Source organism: Scardinius erythrophthalmus (genome assembly GCF_964197995.2).
Source record: "Scardinius erythrophthalmus genome assembly, chromosome: 17".
In the NCBI taxonomy this organism is placed as follows: Eukaryota; Metazoa; Chordata; class Actinopteri; order Cypriniformes; family Leuciscidae; genus Scardinius; species Scardinius erythrophthalmus.
In genome coordinates, this window is record NC_138237.1 from 14,305,072 (window position 1) to 14,323,990 (window position 18,919).

Sequence of the window (18,919 nt, forward strand, 5' to 3'; positions counted from 1 at the left end):
TAAATTTTTACCTAAAATCCTGAAAATATATATGCATCAACTGGTGAAAAGTGATTTCACCAAGTGCGTGTGTCTGGATCAACATCTTTGTTGATCCTGGAACAACATTCCAATCAACCAATCAGATTTGAGGGACAAGTTTACAGTTTATGTCTAGTTTAGGCTTACAACAAGGGTTAGGTGCTTCTGCATCAGTGTTATTCATCATTTCTCTCTGATTTTAGGGCTAAATTATGGGTAGGGTTTGGTTTAGGGGTAGGGATAGGGTTAGGACAGGAATGTTGTCTTAAAATCACGTGGACATGGATGAACAACCCACATACATATGCGAGCGTGTAAAAGAGAGAAAGAGAGTGTTAATTGAATGTAATTGTTTAATCTCGATGACTGTAAGATTGTGTCTGCCCACTCATTGACTCTGACATGCACTAACACTAGAATTGGAAGCATATTGGATTTCACTAAGTGTGAAGTGATCTGCTAACCTCTGGATCTACTTTACAAGAAGACAATGCTTCTCATTTAACCAATTCTCACCTGCTCTTAGACGTGATTCAGCCATCATCACGTCTTAAAAATGAGACTGGATAAAACAGGACCATGATATCCATGATATTAAACATAAGAAATGGGACTGAGAAATGAGTCTTTTAAATACAAAAACTGCTGACACAGTGTCAAGCTACGAAAAAAGGAAGAAGGGAGGACGTTGATGGAGAAAGGAGGAAAAGGGAGGACCAAATAAGAAGAGGGAAAGCTAGATGGAGGGAGACCGGCTACACTAACTGTCGAGGCAGTTAATATAAGGTTTTGGAGATAAGGCCTCGCAGACAAACATTGACAAAATCAGGCGTTTCGCTGCAAAGCCGGAGCTGTCAGTCAAACTGAGAGACAGGCCAACAATCAGCACTCGCATTCCGATAAGCACGGCAGAGAGCGTGTGCAGAAACTGCATCTACAGGCGCACAGTAATGGAGAGGGGGAGTGGAAGGAGAGGAGAAACAGGAGGAGAGAAAGAGCTAGTATGCTCAGGGTAGTACAACAAATTAAAGGAAATCGTGTGTCATACTAAAAAAAGTGAACACTTTATGACAGATGTTTCTCGCAGTTGCTTCGAGACACCTGAATACCTTCATAGGTTTGAATCAAAAGCTGACGGAAGACTGAAAGCATGCGCGCACGTGTGTGTGTATTAAATTCAGGCCTCTCGTCAGACCCATCCGAGCCTCCTCACACAGAGGGGGAGGGTGAAGGAAGGGAGCGAGAGAAAGGTGTGAGATCAGACTAGTAAAAATAGCACTTCCTCTCTCGGCCTCAACACCTGGGGAAATGCCAGAAGGTGGATGAGGGTGAGACGGATGGAGCGGGAAAACACATTGAGAGACAAAACAGAGCAGCATTAAGATTTCAAGAGGCTGGTTTCTAATTGTTTGCACTCAGCAAGTTTGATTACGACTAGAAAAAACTGTCAATCTGTGCATGGGGATTTTTCAGTACAGGACTTTTTCTGCAGGTTACATCAATAGGTGGAAAGTTATTTGAATCATTCACTGAAACGATTTGTTCAAAAACACTGATTCATTCAGGAATTGGACTCATGACTAGAATCTAAACTGAATCATTCACTCAATCGAATCGAATGGTTAAAACACATGAACTAAAAAACATGATTCATTCAAGAACTAAACAATTGACTTGCAGAATTCAAAATAGAATACTAGCATACTACTCTTACTATTTCTGCCATGTGTCTGCATGGTGGAAATAGTAACTGCTGAATGCTAGTATGCTATTCAGAAACAAAATGCTCTTTCCAAAATCGCATACTCTCTGATTATGTACTTCTGAATAATTAATTTGCAACCAAAAAATACGTTGAATATGTGTAATATGAACGTAAATCGAACGTACCACATTTGTCGTGTGACCTGCCAGCATCAGTTACGTCGCTTCACTGCCTTTCACAAATCCTCTCCAGTGGCCTCATGGGATAGTAAAGTGTCCACTGGATATGCACTTCAGAATCCCGTTGGAAATAGTATGACATCCAGGTAGGCTTCTTTTTGCCTACAATTTTATGAATAGCCTTCTGTAAATTATGACATACTACTCTTTTCACATAGCATACTATTTTTCTTCTATAAGCATATTTGGATGCAGCCACACTATCATTGAATCATTCACTTGACCGAATTGATTTGCTACAAAGAAAACACTACTTAAAACAGGAAAATTAGTAATATTGTTTTTAAAATAAAAAAGTTAGTCTATTAACTTCTTGTTTATTAAACTTTAAAAAAAAAAACTCTTGCACATAATCTGCTGTTGGCAGGAATATTAAATATAATCTAATTATATGTAATGTTGAATGAACCGCACAATAAAGTGATTTCGTCAATGAATGCATTAATGGGTTCAGGTCTATCCTTTTTTGCACAGTTCTGATTTGGTAAAATGTCAAAACATTATCCAACACAACTATGATCTGTTGCAAATAGAGCTGGTAAGAGCATGTTAGGGTACTGTGTAAATAACACACTGTGTTAGATGAGCAGATCTAGTCATTTCTGGAGAACACATGGAGTATTTTTGATTAGTTTGTGTGCTCTGAGATACAGCAAGCACAATATTGTTTTGTAGTATTCCGACTGTGGAAATGGAGTCTTGCACAGTAAATATGTTTGTTCGATGAGGATGTCATCTGGATATTGAAATGGACGGCTAGTTTAATTTTCCTTATCCTGTGTGTGGCTATAGACATACGTTTCATTGCTGCTGGTTCACACCTGGATATTGTCAAGTGTCAAGTGATTATTTTCCTCTCTTGCTAATTTTAAGAGGTTGAAGAAAGCACTATTGTTCTCCAGACATAATATTTAATATGTACAGTTATGTGACAGGAAACTAATATATATATTCAAAGGATATTTGTTTTATAATTAGCTGCACTGTTTGTCGTTGGAGTTCAAGTATTATCAATGTTAAGTTTTAAGGATGTATAATATATGATACATTTTAAGTGATATCAGCTCTCAGAATAAATGATCACCATCACCACTATGGAAGCATACAGTGCCATGAATAAACATGCAAATAAATGAATGAAAATTATCATAAATCTGCCCTGCTAATGACTAAGGTTAAGTCAAATTCTCAGAAATAGAAACAAACAGTCACGAAAACAAATATGTTCACAGCAGTGGCAGCGTGCTGGCTTACAAGCCCTTCCCGCTCCACGCTGCCAAAGATGTTCGCACATAGAAGCATGATGCCACAGGCAGGGCATATGTGGGGGGTGGGGGGGTACCAACAATCTCAGCATCTGAAGCACTGAAGCGGCTGTAGAGACACACTGCCCCCTATTGGCAATTTGGATTTTGGAGATTTATTTGGCAATAAATCTCATTCTGGGTTAAATATGGTATACATTTATTTACCCCATAGAAGTCCACTGTTACAAACTGAGGTAAATTATTTTCTACTTTCTTTTTTGATTTTTAGCAGATGTAGAGATCTCAGTTCACGTTTAACCCAGAATATGTCTTTACAGGTGCACTCGGTCATTCTTTCCGCACTGAAAAAAGTTTACCCCTCAATAACTATATCGTCAAAATGATACTTCAAATTCATTTCTGTCATATCAGTAGCCTAATAAAAGTTTGTTGCCTCTCCATGCCACTATGTTACGATCACATGACAAACTGTTTCCTGCTGCTTGACCAAGTTAGGTTTGATTTAAATAGCGTTCCAGTACTCAGAGCACTTTAAAAAGTATATCTAAACAAAGCAGACAAGCAAACTAAACAATATAACGACCAACACAATACTTGTCGTCTGCATTTTGTTTTCAGGAATGGAAGCGGAACTCTACGGAAGGGAAGAACGGCACTCTTCAAAATAAAGGTTCATTTTAGCATCTATGGTTCCATGAAGAACCTTTTCCATCAATGGAAACTTTCCATTACACAAAATGTTCTTTATAGTGGAAAAAAGGTTTTCTTTACACTAAAAAAAAGGTCCCAAACAGGGGTTTTCTCAGCAATGCCATAGAAGACATTTTTTTGGTTTGCCAAAGAACCTTTCAGTGACCAGTTCTCAAAAGAACCATTTTTATTCTTAATGTATAGAACATTAATCTGAAGATCCTTTTTTCCCACTATAAAGAACCTTTTGTGGAATGGAAAGGTTGGGTGTAAAAGGTTCTTCATTGACCATAGATGCCAACAAAGAACCTTTATTTTCATAGTGTAAGAAAACAAATATTTTAAGAAATGCTTACTGAAAGTTTCTTTGGGGAAGCAAAAATAGTGGTTCTACGGCACCACTGCAAAACCCCACTTTTAGAGCCTTTATTTTTATAAATATGCATCTTTGCACAATGCAAGGAGCACAATGTGGGGTTACAAAATAAGAAGAGAAGTTAATCTACCTGTAGTAGAAATGTGGCACACGTCTCCTTCCATACAGAGACACAAACACACACATATTTGGGGAGAGTGAGTGTGTGTGAGCACGTAAAGGGTTAAAGAGGGTTCCTGCTGTGCTCTCTGCTTCTGTGTCTCGGCCCATTACACTTGCCGGAGTACAGCAATATGCCGCCATCAATTACAGCCTGGCTGCACTGCCATCAATACAGAGAGCAGGAGAGCAGCGGCACAGCCACATAAACACGACAAACGGCCACATTAAAACCTCTAGCTCACCTCTTTCACCCTCTCTCTCTTCCTTCCCAGCTCACACACACACCTATTTTCTTTAGCTCAAGCCCCTCAAGCGCTTTTCTTTTTTTGTTTTCTCCACAAGTGTATGTCTTTGTCCTCATCCCTCTCAGTCTGGCAAACAAAAGCTTTTCTTTTCTATTCCCCTCGTGAGCAGTGTTCTGTTTTTTACTTATGGCCCATACCCTTCAAAAGTCCAGCGATACCATCATTGGATTGGCGTACCATAAAACCCTCTTGTCTGGCAATAACATCCGCTCCAACCAACTCGTCACGGTCTGCTCACTGCATACACATACACACAGAGATCAATACATACTCAGATCAATACACAACAACATTTGACCGACCAGTGGAAGACTGGTGGGGATTTTACTAATAGCACAAAAATCACAAAAATGATAGTCAACGAACCCAACTTTCTTCCATTAAAATGGCAAGTGAAAACCCAACTAATCTTTCGGACACAGAAACTTTCACAAGTGACAAATAAAGAATAAGAAAACTGTTGAAAGACTTACCTACACATCCTTGTGCAATGAGATGTGTCCTTATGACCATATTTGTGCCATCTGAAAGAATTCACTTTCATACACTGACCTTGAAAGAGAAAAGACTGTCTGTCTGGCATTCATAAATGAAAAGTAGAGCATATACAAGTGACTGTGTTCATCTGTCAGAGCTTAGTTGGGTCATATACGCGCATGTATAGATAGCAGTTTGTCTCTCCAATGGAAACGTCTGGAAAAGTTTTGTTACTTTGAACTGTTAAATTGATTTGCGTTGAGGTCGGGTCAAACTGGTTTGAAAATGTTTTATTAACTTTTATATTTAAAATCCTTAAACAGTGCTATTGGAATTATATCATATAATAATTGCACTGGATGAACTGAAATTCCTGTAGTAGTTTTTTTTTTTTCCACTATCCTTTAAAAGTTTGGGGTTGCGGATTTTTTAAATGTTTTTTTGGGGGGAAAAATCTAAATTTCTCCGAATTTATTTGAAGAAAAACACAGAAATAAACCCAGTAATATTCTGAAATTAAAATGTGATGTGTTAATGTTAATGTGATGTTAAAGCAGAATTTTCAGCATTATTAGGCTACTCCAGTCTTTAGTGTCACATGATACTTCAGAAATCATTCTAATATGCTTATTTGTTTCTCAAGAAACATTTCTTATTATTATCAATGTAGAACCCAGTTGTGCTGCTTAATCTTTTTGTGGAAACCATGAAGATTTTATCCGTATTCTTTGATGAATAAAAAGTTAAAAAGAACAGCATTTATTTGAAATAGATTTGTTTTTGTAACAAAGTTCATTTTAAGTCCTTGCTCATTTTTTATTTTTTTATTTCTTAAATCGGGCCCAAAATTTTTTGAATGGTAGTTGTATGTTACGTGGTTTTGCCAGTTAAATAGGTCCTTAGAACTGATATCAAATGATGAAAAAAAACACTTGACATCCGAAGCCGTTTGGACAGACACAGGATATCAGCTCTGAGTTTTTACCTAAAGCCTGGCTCAGACTACAGGAGCTTTTAAATCTTAACCGAATGTGAAATATGGTTGCATCACGCACATAGGAGAATCTTCACAGATTTTCTTCTTTAAAATCTCAAATCTAAAAACACTACAAAAATACTACGGTTACTACACAGATGTTGTTTTTCAAGACATTGTCAGGTTGTCCTTAAAACGGAGAGAGAGAGAGAGAGAGAGAGAGAGAGAGAGAGAGAGAGAGAGAGAGAAAGAGAGATTAGTGTGTGTGAATTACCTGAGTCTCTGTGTATCTCAACAATGTTCGGTAGCAGCTTTTCTGCTAAAAGCGAAACTACTTTTATCTGCTTCAATGACAGCACCGTTGTAACCTCGCTAGTGAGAATTGTCATGTTGCTTTTAAGCTGCTAAATTATTTTACTGATAAAATAATCAGAGCAGCGCTGACAACACCAGTGTGTGTCCATACTGTATGAGTGCGCGCGTTAGAGTGGGAGAAAGAGCGGGAGAAAATGAGTATGCTTTCCGCACATACTAAAATATAATTTTGTGGCAAAAAAAACATGGAAATATTTTTTTTTATCTTGTTTACTATATATATATATATATATATATATATAAAAATTTTTTTTTTTTTTTTTGCTGTTGTAGGCTCAGTGCAAGAACCTTTGAAGCTGGAAATGACTGAAATCATTTGGCGAAGTGATATGGACATGCAATGCGGTCAAGACCTGCCTGGAACTACTTGTTCACTTAGAAACTAAACATTTTCATATGCCTGCAGCTCATTACTGAAGAGACGTTCTTTAACCACTGTGCATGTCTCAAAGGTGAAGAGGTTTTTCCTTGGCTTACACATGCCATCAAGTGTGACCACACTTTAAGAAAGTTCAGTGTACAAACACACAAGTGCTTGCATTGGCCCTGGCCTTTTCCAGCTTTTATAGAGAAAGGCGGGGAATCAAATAAACTCATTCAACATAGAATATGAAGTTCAGGTCAGAATGAATGAAGACAGCAGTCATAGTTCCTACAGTCAACGTGACTGCATAATTAAGTGCTTGTGTGTCATTTTTCAACAAGAAATGGAACAGTGAGTCTTTCTCAAAATTATAATAGATTGATGCATAGTACTAATGTATAGTAACACTGCAACATCACGTACATAATTAAAGGTTAAAATACAATAATTGTTTTATATTTTTACTGAAAAATGCAGAGATGTACTTGGAAATTATTGGATAAAAGAAAAATAATGTAAAAAACCAGCACATTTCACAAATGAAAATAATGACTAACTTCCATCTCATCACAGTCTATCAAGACATTTAAAGTGGCTTACACAAGAACAACTTAAAACAGATCTGGTTCACAGCAGCCTCAAAGCTACTGAATTTCAGAAGAGGAAGGTTTAAAGATGGAAAAAGATTTTCTTTGTTTTTCTCAAAATGTCTTGGAGTGAAAGTGCAAACTAAACTGGCATACAAAATTCCACACAAGTGCTTCAGCTACAGTATCCCTGGGCGAGATGCAAATTTGATGCAAAGCAAGTGTTTTTCAGACAACACAAAAGACATCCCCAAAGAGGAGATCGTTTACAGTCGAAAAGGTTCTGCCAATCGTACAGGAACCTTCTTCAACAGGACATAGGAGTGTAATTCAAGCAAGTTTAGTATGTGTTGTTTAATCGGTGAGGAACTTCAGTTGGAGGTGAGCTGAGAAGACGAGCTGCTGCTGCCAGAGCTCTTGGCGCTCTTCTGCCCCCTGGTGGCACTGACCTGCCGTGGCACTCGCTGGCTAGAACCGTCTCTCGCTGATTTCTCCCCTTGCCCTGAACTTGTTTTACTGCGCACTGCACAAATACACACAGAAGAAAAGCATGTTAATAAAATTAAAAAACACATTCATGTGACACGCTCTATCATTTTGAGTCAGAAATTGCAACAAAACGTTTGCGGAGGAACACTATCATAAAACATGGATTTAGACTCCTGTTAATTTGAAAGACTTCTTTAATCGCATGGAGCGCATGTGAACCCATCATCATTTCTACATTAACTATTAGTTTTAGAGTGCAACAGTGCCAACCCACTTTTTGGGTTCTGGAAGTATTTTTTCTATTTTTAGGGATTTCAACAAAAAAAGTATTAATTAAAGAGACATAAGCCATGAGCCAAACCAACTAGGTGAATCACACTGCAAACTTTGATTTGACGCAAAAAAGTATTTAAAAATTGGACAAAAAGTTATAAGTTTGTGCACTTAAAAGCTTTAATGAGGAAGGGAACTATAATCCAATGAAGCATTGTGAACGACAATCAAATTAAAAATGATGGATCTATATAAAACTAATTTTTTAAACCCATTTTTAAGTAGTTTGAGAGCGTAAAGAGACTTACACAGGCCTTGTCCCAAATGGCAAACTTCATGTGCACTTGCGGGTCAGTTCACAGATCATTAGGTATGGAAACAATTAGAGAAGAGCATATGTCTAAAATATATTATAAAATCAGTATATTTAACCTGATATTGATGTCTTAATTATTTAACATATGTTTGAATGAAACTGCAATGTAAACAAGAAGAAATATAATTACATAATTAGAGAGTGTTGAGACTTTCTGTTTATTATTTAGTGCATAAATCTGTGTATTTCTGGGTCAAAATGACTCAAAATGATAGAGCAGGTCACATGTTAGGGTATAAAGGACATTAAAATGATTTGGAAATCAAGCGACACCTATCCAAGATGGTTTACAGTTGCAAAAGGTTAGATATTAGTGATGAATTGGAAAAATGTACAAACACCATCCGTTCATGAAGTTGACAGTCACATGCATGCTTTTCAAAGTTGGTGGCAGACAATTTTGCAGGATGCTGGTTTACTAGTGCATTACAGTGTCACATTCGACACACGCCATTAACAGACATTCATTTACCATGAGAACCAGAGGACTTTATAGCCGGATGAGAGTCACAGAGTCCATGAGACACATGAAAGAAGCCGATCTGGGGCATTTCACCCCCATATTCGGAGCATCGAGCCCGCAAATCACAGGCACAATCGGCGAGGCATGAGAATGAGAACAGATATACGGCACTATGAAGCTGAGGCAGGAATTAGTTATGTCAGCATGAGAAATGTGCTGCAGTAGTTCATGGGAGTGAAGAGAAGACCTTGAACTCGCAAACATCGGAATTAAAAAAAGGATGAAGGTTCCAAGCTAAAAGACAGAGAGATGAAAAACCTTGAGAGATAGGAGCGCTTGTGTCACCACTGCTGTAGACCACTATCTTAGCCCCTCCCCTAGGTGGGCGGGACACCGGTGCAGAGGGAGGGGCTGCAGTTTTAGAGCTTTTTCCTGAGACCACACATTCTTCTTCTAAAGGAAGTCACACAGATTCAATTAAACAATGCTAGCACAAAACACTGAGAAAGTGATCGAAGAGAGTTTAAAGCTACTACCAGAACAGCAGAGATGTTGTATTGTGTTGGACATCACCTATTTTCCAGCTCATGTAATACTGTGGCACATTATGCTTTGGTACCACTCACCTCTAGACTCTGAAGGTGCGGTGGTGTGGGACGCTGTGGATGTGTCACCGGTGGACGCTTCAGAGACCTTCTGCCCCGCACACATGGTCTTTAGGGTCTGAAAGACTGCCAGAGGAGCAACGTTCATCTTCAGCAGGTCCACTATGATCCTGTAGTAGAGCGAGAAGAGTTCGTTTAGAATCTCGAGACACATTAACTGACAAAAAGTGCAAACTCAGTAAAAGAGGTTACGTGTCTCAGAGATTTTATTACAGATGCAAAGGCCCGGTTTCACAGACAGGGCTTTGATTAAGCCAGGATTAGGCCTTAGTTTAATTAAGGCATTTAAGTAGCATTTATAAACGTGCCCTAGAAAAAAAATGTCATATTGTTTTTATGGAAGCGGCATCAGCAATGGGATTGAAGATGACAGTGTTCAATAAATTAATATTTCTATTAACTAACAATTCTACATGGTCTTAAAGTTCATTGGCAATTATGAACTACCTATATTTAAGCTAATTACAATTCACACTAGTGTTATTTTAGTATAATTTAAACAGTATTGTAGTTTTTATTAATATCTTGAATTTGTTATTCTTTTTATAGTTTTCATTTTAGTTAAAGGTTTAATCATTTTGTTGTGCGTTTTGGGCTTTTGTAATATGTCTATATAGTTTTTATTCATTTTTCTTCCAGGTTTAGTTATTTTAGTACATCAAGTTAAATTAAATAAATGAGAAATGTTGCCTTGGAAACTAGCTAAAAAAAAGAAGTACATTTTATTTACATTTATTTTAAGTAATGAAAATGTTTTTAATGGTTTCAGTTTTAGTTAACTATAATAACCCTGCTTTGCACATGGCTCACCAAATCCAAGCTTAAAAATACAGAATTATTTTCATGAACCGGTTCTTTCAAACAGACATACATGAAAGAGAAAGTTTTCGTTTGAGTCGGTGAGCTGTTAACCCGGCTCAATTTGAGTCAGAGAGTTCTCAGATCAACAGATTGAACCGATTCAATCAATTTTGAGATTTTGGACTATTTTGCTGTCATAACTTTTCCTCTTTCGGTTTAGTGTAAAGAAAACATCCAAAATACACATTTAAGAGTTTATTTTATTACATTTTAACTATTTGCATCAGTAGATTAATAGAAAATATATCTTTTACAGTCGTTTTCTCTCCTGCATGGAGCCAGAAATCTCCACTTCAGTAGCACTTACGCCAACTTTGCAGTTTTATTCCTAGCTATTTTCTGAAGGCTTTTACTGAAGTTTGTTCATGTATCATTTGCCTGATTTATCTTACTTTTTTCTGGCTGTTGACAGTATTTTCTGATTTATGGTGTGATAAAAAGAAATATTCAAAATCCCCTCAGTAAAAACATTGAACTTTAATACATCACCAAAACAAAACAATAATTTTGAACCTGGCTTTATCCAATGTTTAGATTTCTGGTCAGGTAGCTGGTTTCTTAAAAGTTAGTCATCTCATTTTTCTTCTTCAAGACAAGTCAGTTACATTAAAAGGTAGATCTGTCTAATTTCAATGGGAAATGTAAGGCTGATTATCTCTTATTTAACTACTAGTTGGTCAAACTATTTTGGCTAAGTTTATGCAACTGGCCGCTGGAAGTGTATGCAAATTAGAGCATATTTAATTATTATAAAATGCATCATTTGCAAATTTAAACAACATTTCCAAACACAACAGTCTTCATTTACTGTCATTCATCAACTGGGAAAGTATGGTGATATCTATTTTTATCTTATTCACCTGTAGTGTCTTGCTTTGAAGGGATCCCAGACAGCAACATAGTGTTGGCCCACATCTGGTACATGTGGATACCACACGGGCCGGATCTGGGCCGACACTATGTTCCTGTCTGGGATAGTTCACCCTAAAATGAAAATTTGAAGATATTTTTAAGAATGTTGGCAACCAAACAGTCGTGGGGCACCAATGACTTCCACAGTATGGGGGTGAAATACTATGGAAATATCTTCAAAATATCCTCCTTTGTGTTTGGCAGAAGAAAGAAATTTCTACAGGTTTGGAACAACTTGAGGGTGAGTATATGATGGCAGAATTTACATTTTTGAGTGAACTATCCCTTAAAGAACCCTATTGGCACAATCCGTTTGATTTTGTGTGACTCACTTAAACACCTCTTGATCAATGACTATCCCAGCAGCCTGAGTGAGCTCGAACAGCTCAGTCTCCTCCGCATTTAAGACCTTTTTCTTCTTGATGCTGTATTTCTGGACATTCCCGCTGACGGTGACGCTCAGAGAGGGGGAATCCGGGGCTGTGGGCATCGTCCCGGGCTGTGCTGACTGTGACATATGCACCACCTAAACACTATAAAAACACATAAAACCACAAAACAAGCGCGCATTCCTGTGTAAGTTCTGCTGAACACACTAATCTCCTCTCGTGAAATGTATTTAACGCCAACCGTGATGCGTGGGGTGTCTTGCCTTGGCAAATGACCTTTGAATAATAATACTTTATTATATGTCGCACAAAAACAACCAAGCTTTATACATTTAAAGTGATTGTGCACGTATAACAGCCTAGTTGCCACATTAATTACATACTGAATTCGATAATTACATCCTTTCCTGTTTATATTATACACAGAAATGTTGTTTAGGTTTTAAATCAGACGTTAAAGTATAATATAATACTCACAGTGTACAAGTGAAATGCCCGCGTCCTTCTTCCGGTATTATTATTATCTTTTTCTTGCTTGATAACGCCAACCAGCATGTGCTGCCACCGTCAGGTCTGGAGAAGGTGTTGGCTGTTGTCTTCCTCCAGGGGGCGCTTGGTGGTCAGAAAACTAATTTCCCCCATTGAGCATTCATTCGAAATTTAAACCTGTGCAGTAGGACGAATAATTGTTTAAATAATGTAATTTAATTTTGAAAACCATAACATACAAGACAGGTTAAAAAAAGTACAAAATTAAGTGATAATAAAGGACTGTGATAGGCCAAAAGCACGGAGGTGGCATATGGTGATAATTTACGATACTGAGAATATTTCAAAGCCATTCAATTGAAAATCCACCGAAAGAGGGAGAGATGTTATTATTTAGAGATGTATAAATGCATCTGCAGCCCATGTGTTACCCAGTGTCACACTGATGTTGGTCATTCGCTGAATGTTAAAAAGTAAAAGTTGAGTAAATCCCTGAATCCTCCATGAGCCGCATTCAAATCCCAGAACTATGTTTATCTCAGTGGATAAATTCATAATATACTAAACATTATAATAACATAATGAAACCTGACATCAATCTACGTACAAATTATAAAATGTGTTTTACGTTTAATCACAAAGAATCTGGTCCATCTGGATCAGCGTTGTGAAAAGTAACAGTTCCCAACGTATGGTAGAAGTAATGCACCGGTTAAACAATTTAACATAAAACGTTTTTCCACAGCTAATCACAGTGTTTATGAATTCAAGATCAGTAACATGCTTCTATTTATGCTCAAAGAACAACAGAAGCTAAATGAAATTCAATGCAGACATTTTTTTGAGTGATGAGCATATGAGTCAATGCTAAAGCAGCATTTAATATAAATAAGCATGGAAAGGAGATTTAAGGTAAAACATATTGCATCATGGAAATGTATATGTATATTATGCCAATTGACAGAATACAGAAATGATTTTTGACCTGGAAATGTGTGGCTAAGGTAACAGCAAATTTTAAAAGCGTTAAGAAAAAGGAACGGAGACGAGTGTTTCTAATGTCAAGTCATTCTCAGTTGACTCTTTGTACTTTGCTTTCAACTGTGTCTGAGTCATCCGCTGAGCTGCGCTTCTTAGACGACACAAGGGACAATGACACTTCCTGTTTATCCTCTAAAACCTTAGATGTAGTCAAGCCCGTGTTTGGCAAATCTAAGTCCAAGCCGGGGCTCTCCAAACAGGGGATTGTATCGGTTGGCACTAGTTCGAGCTCTGTGGGTCTTAGTGCCTCATGCTGCTCAGTTTGTAATTGTACATCCATATCCTCCAGTCCTGTTAAAGTGCCACTGATAACTTCAGTTTGTGGCTCTTCTAGATCCACATTGAGCTGCAGTGCACCCTTGTGTCCATTGATTGGCATGTTATCTGCTCCTGACAGGATCTCTCTCCTGAGTGAGGCCAACTGGGCCTGCAGGAGCTCCTTGTGCTGCGCTTCAAGGTTTTCCATCTAACAATAAAAAAGTAAGACAGTTTTCCCCAGGAGAAATATCAATTTGAAGTAGCGCAAGCCAATACATTCTGAACACTTACAAGCTTGGCCACCTTCTGCTGGCTGTGATCTGGACATTGATATGCTTGCAGTTCCTCAAACATCCTAACATTAGATTGAACCAGACTTGCAACCTATAAGGAAAATAGAAGAAATACAAAAGAAGACTACATAGAGAAAAAAATAAATATAGAATATAACTTTAATGACATTTTACAAAAAAAGTCTAAATATAAACTAATTGCAGGTATACCTGTTCTTTGAGTTGTTTAATCTCAGCTTGTAGTGTCTTCTCCATATTCTCTTTCTCCTGACGGAGTGTGTACATCTGCTGGTGGAGCTCCAGGAGTCGCTTCTGTAGCAGGGTCTGTTCCAAACCCTCTGCGTCCTGAAATTACAGTGACAAAGCATTTAGATCACTCCTACTTAAAAAAAAAAAAAAAGCTAAACATCTAGCTGCATCAATAATGATAGATAAATGGACAAATCTAATTAGAAGTTTTTTTCACAGAGCATTCATCATTAAACACCATAAAACTGTAATATGTTCTGTGATTCATGTTGTCAATGACCTGTTCAGTAATGATACCAGTAGCCATGTCATAGATCACACTGTTTCCCTGTCCATCAGGGTCCATAAGAACAAGAGTCTGTGTCCCATCAGATGAATTCTGGGAAGAGCCCACCTCCTCCTCAGCACCCAGTGGGATCCCATTCCTCTCACCGTCTTCCTTCAAACACAAAGGAAAGGTCGACAACAATATTACAAATCAAACACTAAGAGGTTTAGTAGTAGATCACACTTGTTGGGTCCTATTATGCTTTTAAACTTCTTTTTTTTTATAATGTTGCTGTTTGACCTTGAAAAAGGTCTGCAAAGTAAAAAAAAATAATAAAAAAAAAAGCACAGAAAATTCACGTCAAAATTAAATGCATTTAAATAATTCCCGCTAGCCTGGTTAAAACCAGACCATTCTCAGTAGTAACTGAGTTATGGTCTGGCAAAGCTTCATTAATAACTCATTTCCAAAGGGGCATCACCAACGGACGTTGCTCAAATGCCTCTGGGCGCAACTGGATAGACCTAAAACCAATCAGAGCGATTGTCATCGTGTAAAGCCATATGCTGCGTCCCAATTCGCCATAACTACGCCATAAAAGTATGTACTCTTTTTGTGAAGAAAATGTTTTTACTTTTGAATGTTTAGCAAAAAAGTAGGCAAGCTTTGGACAGACTACTCCGTCATCTTTATCGGACGGATCTGTCGCGTACATCCTGTCACGTAAACTGCCCTGTCAATCATCTTGTCACAGTTAAAATCCTCTATTAAATCTAATTTAATTTCCTACCGTTTCGGAGAGAAATGTCGTAGCACGTTAATCTGCCAGTGGGTCTTTCATGAAGACTGTCCTCTCATGTGTTTGCAATTTGAATAATAATGCATAAAAGTTGCGCTTCACCAACAGACATTGCTCAAATGCCTCTTGGTGCAATTGGATAGACCTAAAACCAATCAGAGCGATCGTCATTGTGTAAAGCCCGCCTAAACGTTTCTGATTGGTGCCGCGATTTCGCTGGATTAGAAATGGGCTTGAATGAGCTCTTTACCAGACTACTTGCAGAGCAAATCTAAATTTGCCGGAAGTTGTCTGGGTTTTCCCAGGCTAAATTCCCACCCAAGGCATGGACAAAAAAAAGGGGCGAGGCCTGGTTGAGTTGCGTTAGTAGTCTGCTGAAATTCATGAAATTCACACTTCCCAAACAGGCTTGAAGAGGTTGACCAATCACAACACACCAATCAGAGCATATTGTGCTTTTCGGAAGGAGGGGCTACATAGAGACAGGACTTAGCGTTACTGACGGACTGTGAAGAGAGGTGCTGCAATAATGTAAAATATGTGGGAAAAAAAGTTTTTTTTTTAACTTTCAGGCATGAAAACCTGTTCTAGTAGACCCCAAAACCAAAATAAAAAAAGAGCATAATAGGTTCCCTTTAATGAAATGCCCAAAATAAAACTTGGACAGTCTACCTTTGGCTCCACAGTCAATAGGGTTTCAGTGCCAGTGGTCAGGATGGGCTGAGTTAATATGGATCCAATGCCATCTCCACCTGGTCCAAGACTCACTGCCAGCCCTTCATATGCTTTACCATGAGCCTCTGAGCTCTCCCCATAATACTGTCGGCAGTTCACATTCTGGGAGAGGAATCATGCAAACATTATTGGGTTCAAAAAGAACGATCCAATGCGAAAAAAAGGCTGTTCACACTAAGGACGATGACTATAACATTTGAACAAATATTCTAATTTGATGAAAAACTAGGCAAGTCAACACCACAACTATTACGTTAATGAAAGAGAGGAATGATATCTTTTTTTCAGCTGATGAATGATAAAAGCATCAGCCAATCAGAATCCACATGACTTTAAAGAGCTTGAGCATTCAAAGAGGCAGACAATATAACTATAGTGTGCAGTGCACTTATTATAAACAGAACATCACCATACATTGGTGTGGTCGCTAATACAGTTATCGTTCTTGGTGTGAATGGACCTTTAGCCCGATGTTATCCACCTTTACCTGAGTGACTTGGATCTGGAATGTGGTGTGGGGATTTCTGAAGTGTGTTTTGTAGTGTTTGATGGCCTCGTCCCGCCTGTTGAAACCATTTCTACAGCGGTAACAGTGCCAATGAGCACCTTTAAACCTCTTTTCTCCTTTAATAGTTCCCACAATCTCACAATGGATACAGCAGCGCAGCACCTTCAAGCCTGTCCATAAAAAATAAGCGTAAGAGAGAGACTGATTTCAAAGAGCATCAGTCATAAAAGCTACATTTTATGTTCCTCACCTGCAAAGTCAATGCCTTTGTCCACGTGTTTGATGCGGAAGTGAGCTCGCAGGATGATGGGATCTTGGTAAACCTCGGCCACAGAACAGAGGGGGCAGTGCATGTGCACTCCTTTCTCCTGCCCTAAACACTTCTCATCCTGACACAGCACAGGTGTGTATGCGTGCTCTGTTCCTCTGACACGAACCGAGGGATGGGCCTAGAAAAACAGTTGCAGACAGCCTTGTGAATGCAACTCTAAAAGAGACATTGTATTGAATAAGTAGCCCAATTACTGTGCTGACAGCTATTTAGGGCTGGCATACTTAAAAAAAAACAAAAAACATTGTTTTTATTGTTCAGAACTATTGTTCTGATCTGAATACATAAAGAAGTTATTTAGTTCTAACTAGGAGAAATCTGTAAATGGAGGTCGCTGTACAATAAAGGGTTATTTCACCCCAAAATTAAATTCTGTCATCATTTACTCACCCTCATGTCGATCCAAACCCCTAAGACTTTAGTTCATCTTCGCAACACAATTAAGATATTTTTAATGAAATATGAAAGATTTCTGTCCCTCTATTGACAGTCCACTTAACTACCACTTTGACACTTTTATACGCTAAACAGATTTAATTTAGGCTTTTATTCACATATAAACATTGATCAGCAAACATAAACAGAAGCTCAACCGAACCTGCTTGAAGCGAGAGAACAAACCTCATTGGTTCTCTCACGTCAAGCGAATATGCTTGAGCTTCCGTTTTTCATAACATGCAGTTGATGAATGTTTATATGTGAATAAAAGTCTGAATGTTATTTATGGATCAAATTAATAAAACTATGCTTCAGATTGTTAAAATGATGCATCAGATTAATAAAATGACATGCATAAAATGGTCCAGCCCATCTGGGCGCTACAGTATTTAAATTCTTACTTTACATTATATTATTATCATCATCATTACTATATTATCATATAGACTGTATGTAATGCTTCTAAAGTTCACTTTGGCGATGTCTAAAATTATTTTATATCCGACCTAGAAGGCATTTTGCTTTGATGTGAACAGTTACAGATTTACAGTAGGAGCACCAAATCTGACAAGACATCATTAGAGCTTCCTGAAATCTGTTACCTCCTATTCAGCACACATAAAAACTTCCACAAACAGATCATTTCGTTTAAACTGAATCAACATGCAAAATGTATCTACTCGTCGTTATTGCAGATATTTTACGTATTGTTTTACTATGCATTTCTTTAAGACCACCTTGTGGTAATCGTAAGCATTGCCGCCGAAAACCAATGAAACTTGGCCCGGCGGCAAGTTTGTCAACAATATGAGAAATTATTACAACCACGATCTAAGGTACTCCAAAAAAACTCTTGTTTGCAAAATGCTATTATTCATGTAAATGTTGTAGACGTAATACATATGCTTAAATGGGCCTAATGCATCACTAACGTTAACCGTTTAACGTTACATTTATATATTTTTCATAAGGCCTGCAACTAGTTTAATAAAATAATGGGTAGTTATAAAACGATACCAGGTTGATAATGCAAATCTTGACTACTGTAACTTACTGAATCACAATAGTCCAGAAAGTTAAAAGCTGCACGCAGATTTTGCACACTTAATCAAGCTAACAACTTTAGCAAGCTAACACAAAAACCACAGCATTTTACGTTTAAACTTTCACTCACCACAAAAGTGGACATGCCTTTGATATAGAATAAAAATCCGCTTCAAATTCAGCAGTCCGCCCGGCGTTTGTCGTAGTCTTTAGCCTATGAAACATCCCATTTCAGAGCGCCTGTGTGTGGTTCGTCATTTGCGTGTACACACATTCACCTGCGAGTTTCCAGGCACACAACACCGATGAACGAAATGACGAGATGTCATTATTAGAACTCAACGTAAATTATTTTCATTGGCTACCATCAGCTTGGGTGGAATTTTAAACCAATCAGCACCGTAATCGATGAGTAAGGGATGTCGGTGCCACCACAACGAAGGCTGCACGTACACTGGTATAAGAGGAAAAATCCATCACATTAAATATCTAG

General features: G+C 38.0%; 2 protein-coding genes across 7 annotated transcripts; both read right to left on the bottom strand.

The window, feature by feature from the left end:
- Window positions 1-7,385: 7,385 nt before the first annotated feature.
- mzt2b (mitotic spindle organizing protein 2B) lies at window positions 7,386-12,528 on the bottom strand. 5 transcript variants are annotated; one of them, XM_081391826.1, is made up of 5 exons: window positions 12,451-12,528; window positions 11,917-12,117; window positions 9,773-9,921; window positions 9,465-9,599; window positions 7,386-8,068 (listed from the first exon to the last, which is right to left on the bottom strand). In XM_081391826.1, exons 2-5 carry the CDS (start codon window positions 12,099-12,101, stop codon window positions 7,917-7,919), a joined length of 621 nt encoding a protein of 206 aa, XP_081247952.1. In that variant the 5' UTR covers window positions 12,102-12,117; window positions 12,451-12,528; the 3' UTR covers window positions 7,386-7,916. The 5 variants fall into 5 exon arrangements, with proteins under 5 accessions (XP_081247952.1, XP_081247951.1, XP_081247953.1 ...); XM_081391825.1 differs by having other exon boundaries at window positions 9,465-9,596; window positions 12,451-12,519; XM_081391827.1 differs by having other exon boundaries at window positions 11,917-12,092; window positions 12,451-12,480.
- Window positions 12,529-12,657: 129 nt separating this feature from the next.
- On the bottom strand, window positions 12,658-18,730 carry LOC308705323 (uncharacterized protein). Of its 2 annotated transcripts, XM_081390275.1 has the most exons (8): window positions 18,557-18,730; window positions 16,864-17,062; window positions 16,593-16,783; window positions 16,043-16,207; window positions 14,584-14,742; window positions 14,265-14,399; window positions 14,053-14,145; window positions 12,658-13,969 (listed from the first exon to the last, which is right to left on the bottom strand). In XM_081390275.1, exons 1-8 carry the CDS (start codon window positions 18,569-18,571, stop codon window positions 13,535-13,537), a joined length of 1,392 nt encoding a protein of 463 aa, XP_081246401.1. In that variant the 5' UTR covers window positions 18,572-18,730; the 3' UTR covers window positions 12,658-13,534. The 2 variants fall into 2 exon arrangements, with proteins under 2 accessions (XP_081246401.1, XP_081246402.1); XM_081390276.1 differs by lacking the exon at window positions 16,043-16,207 and having other exon boundaries at window positions 12,666-13,969.
- Between the last annotated feature and the right edge of the window lie 189 nt (window positions 18,731-18,919).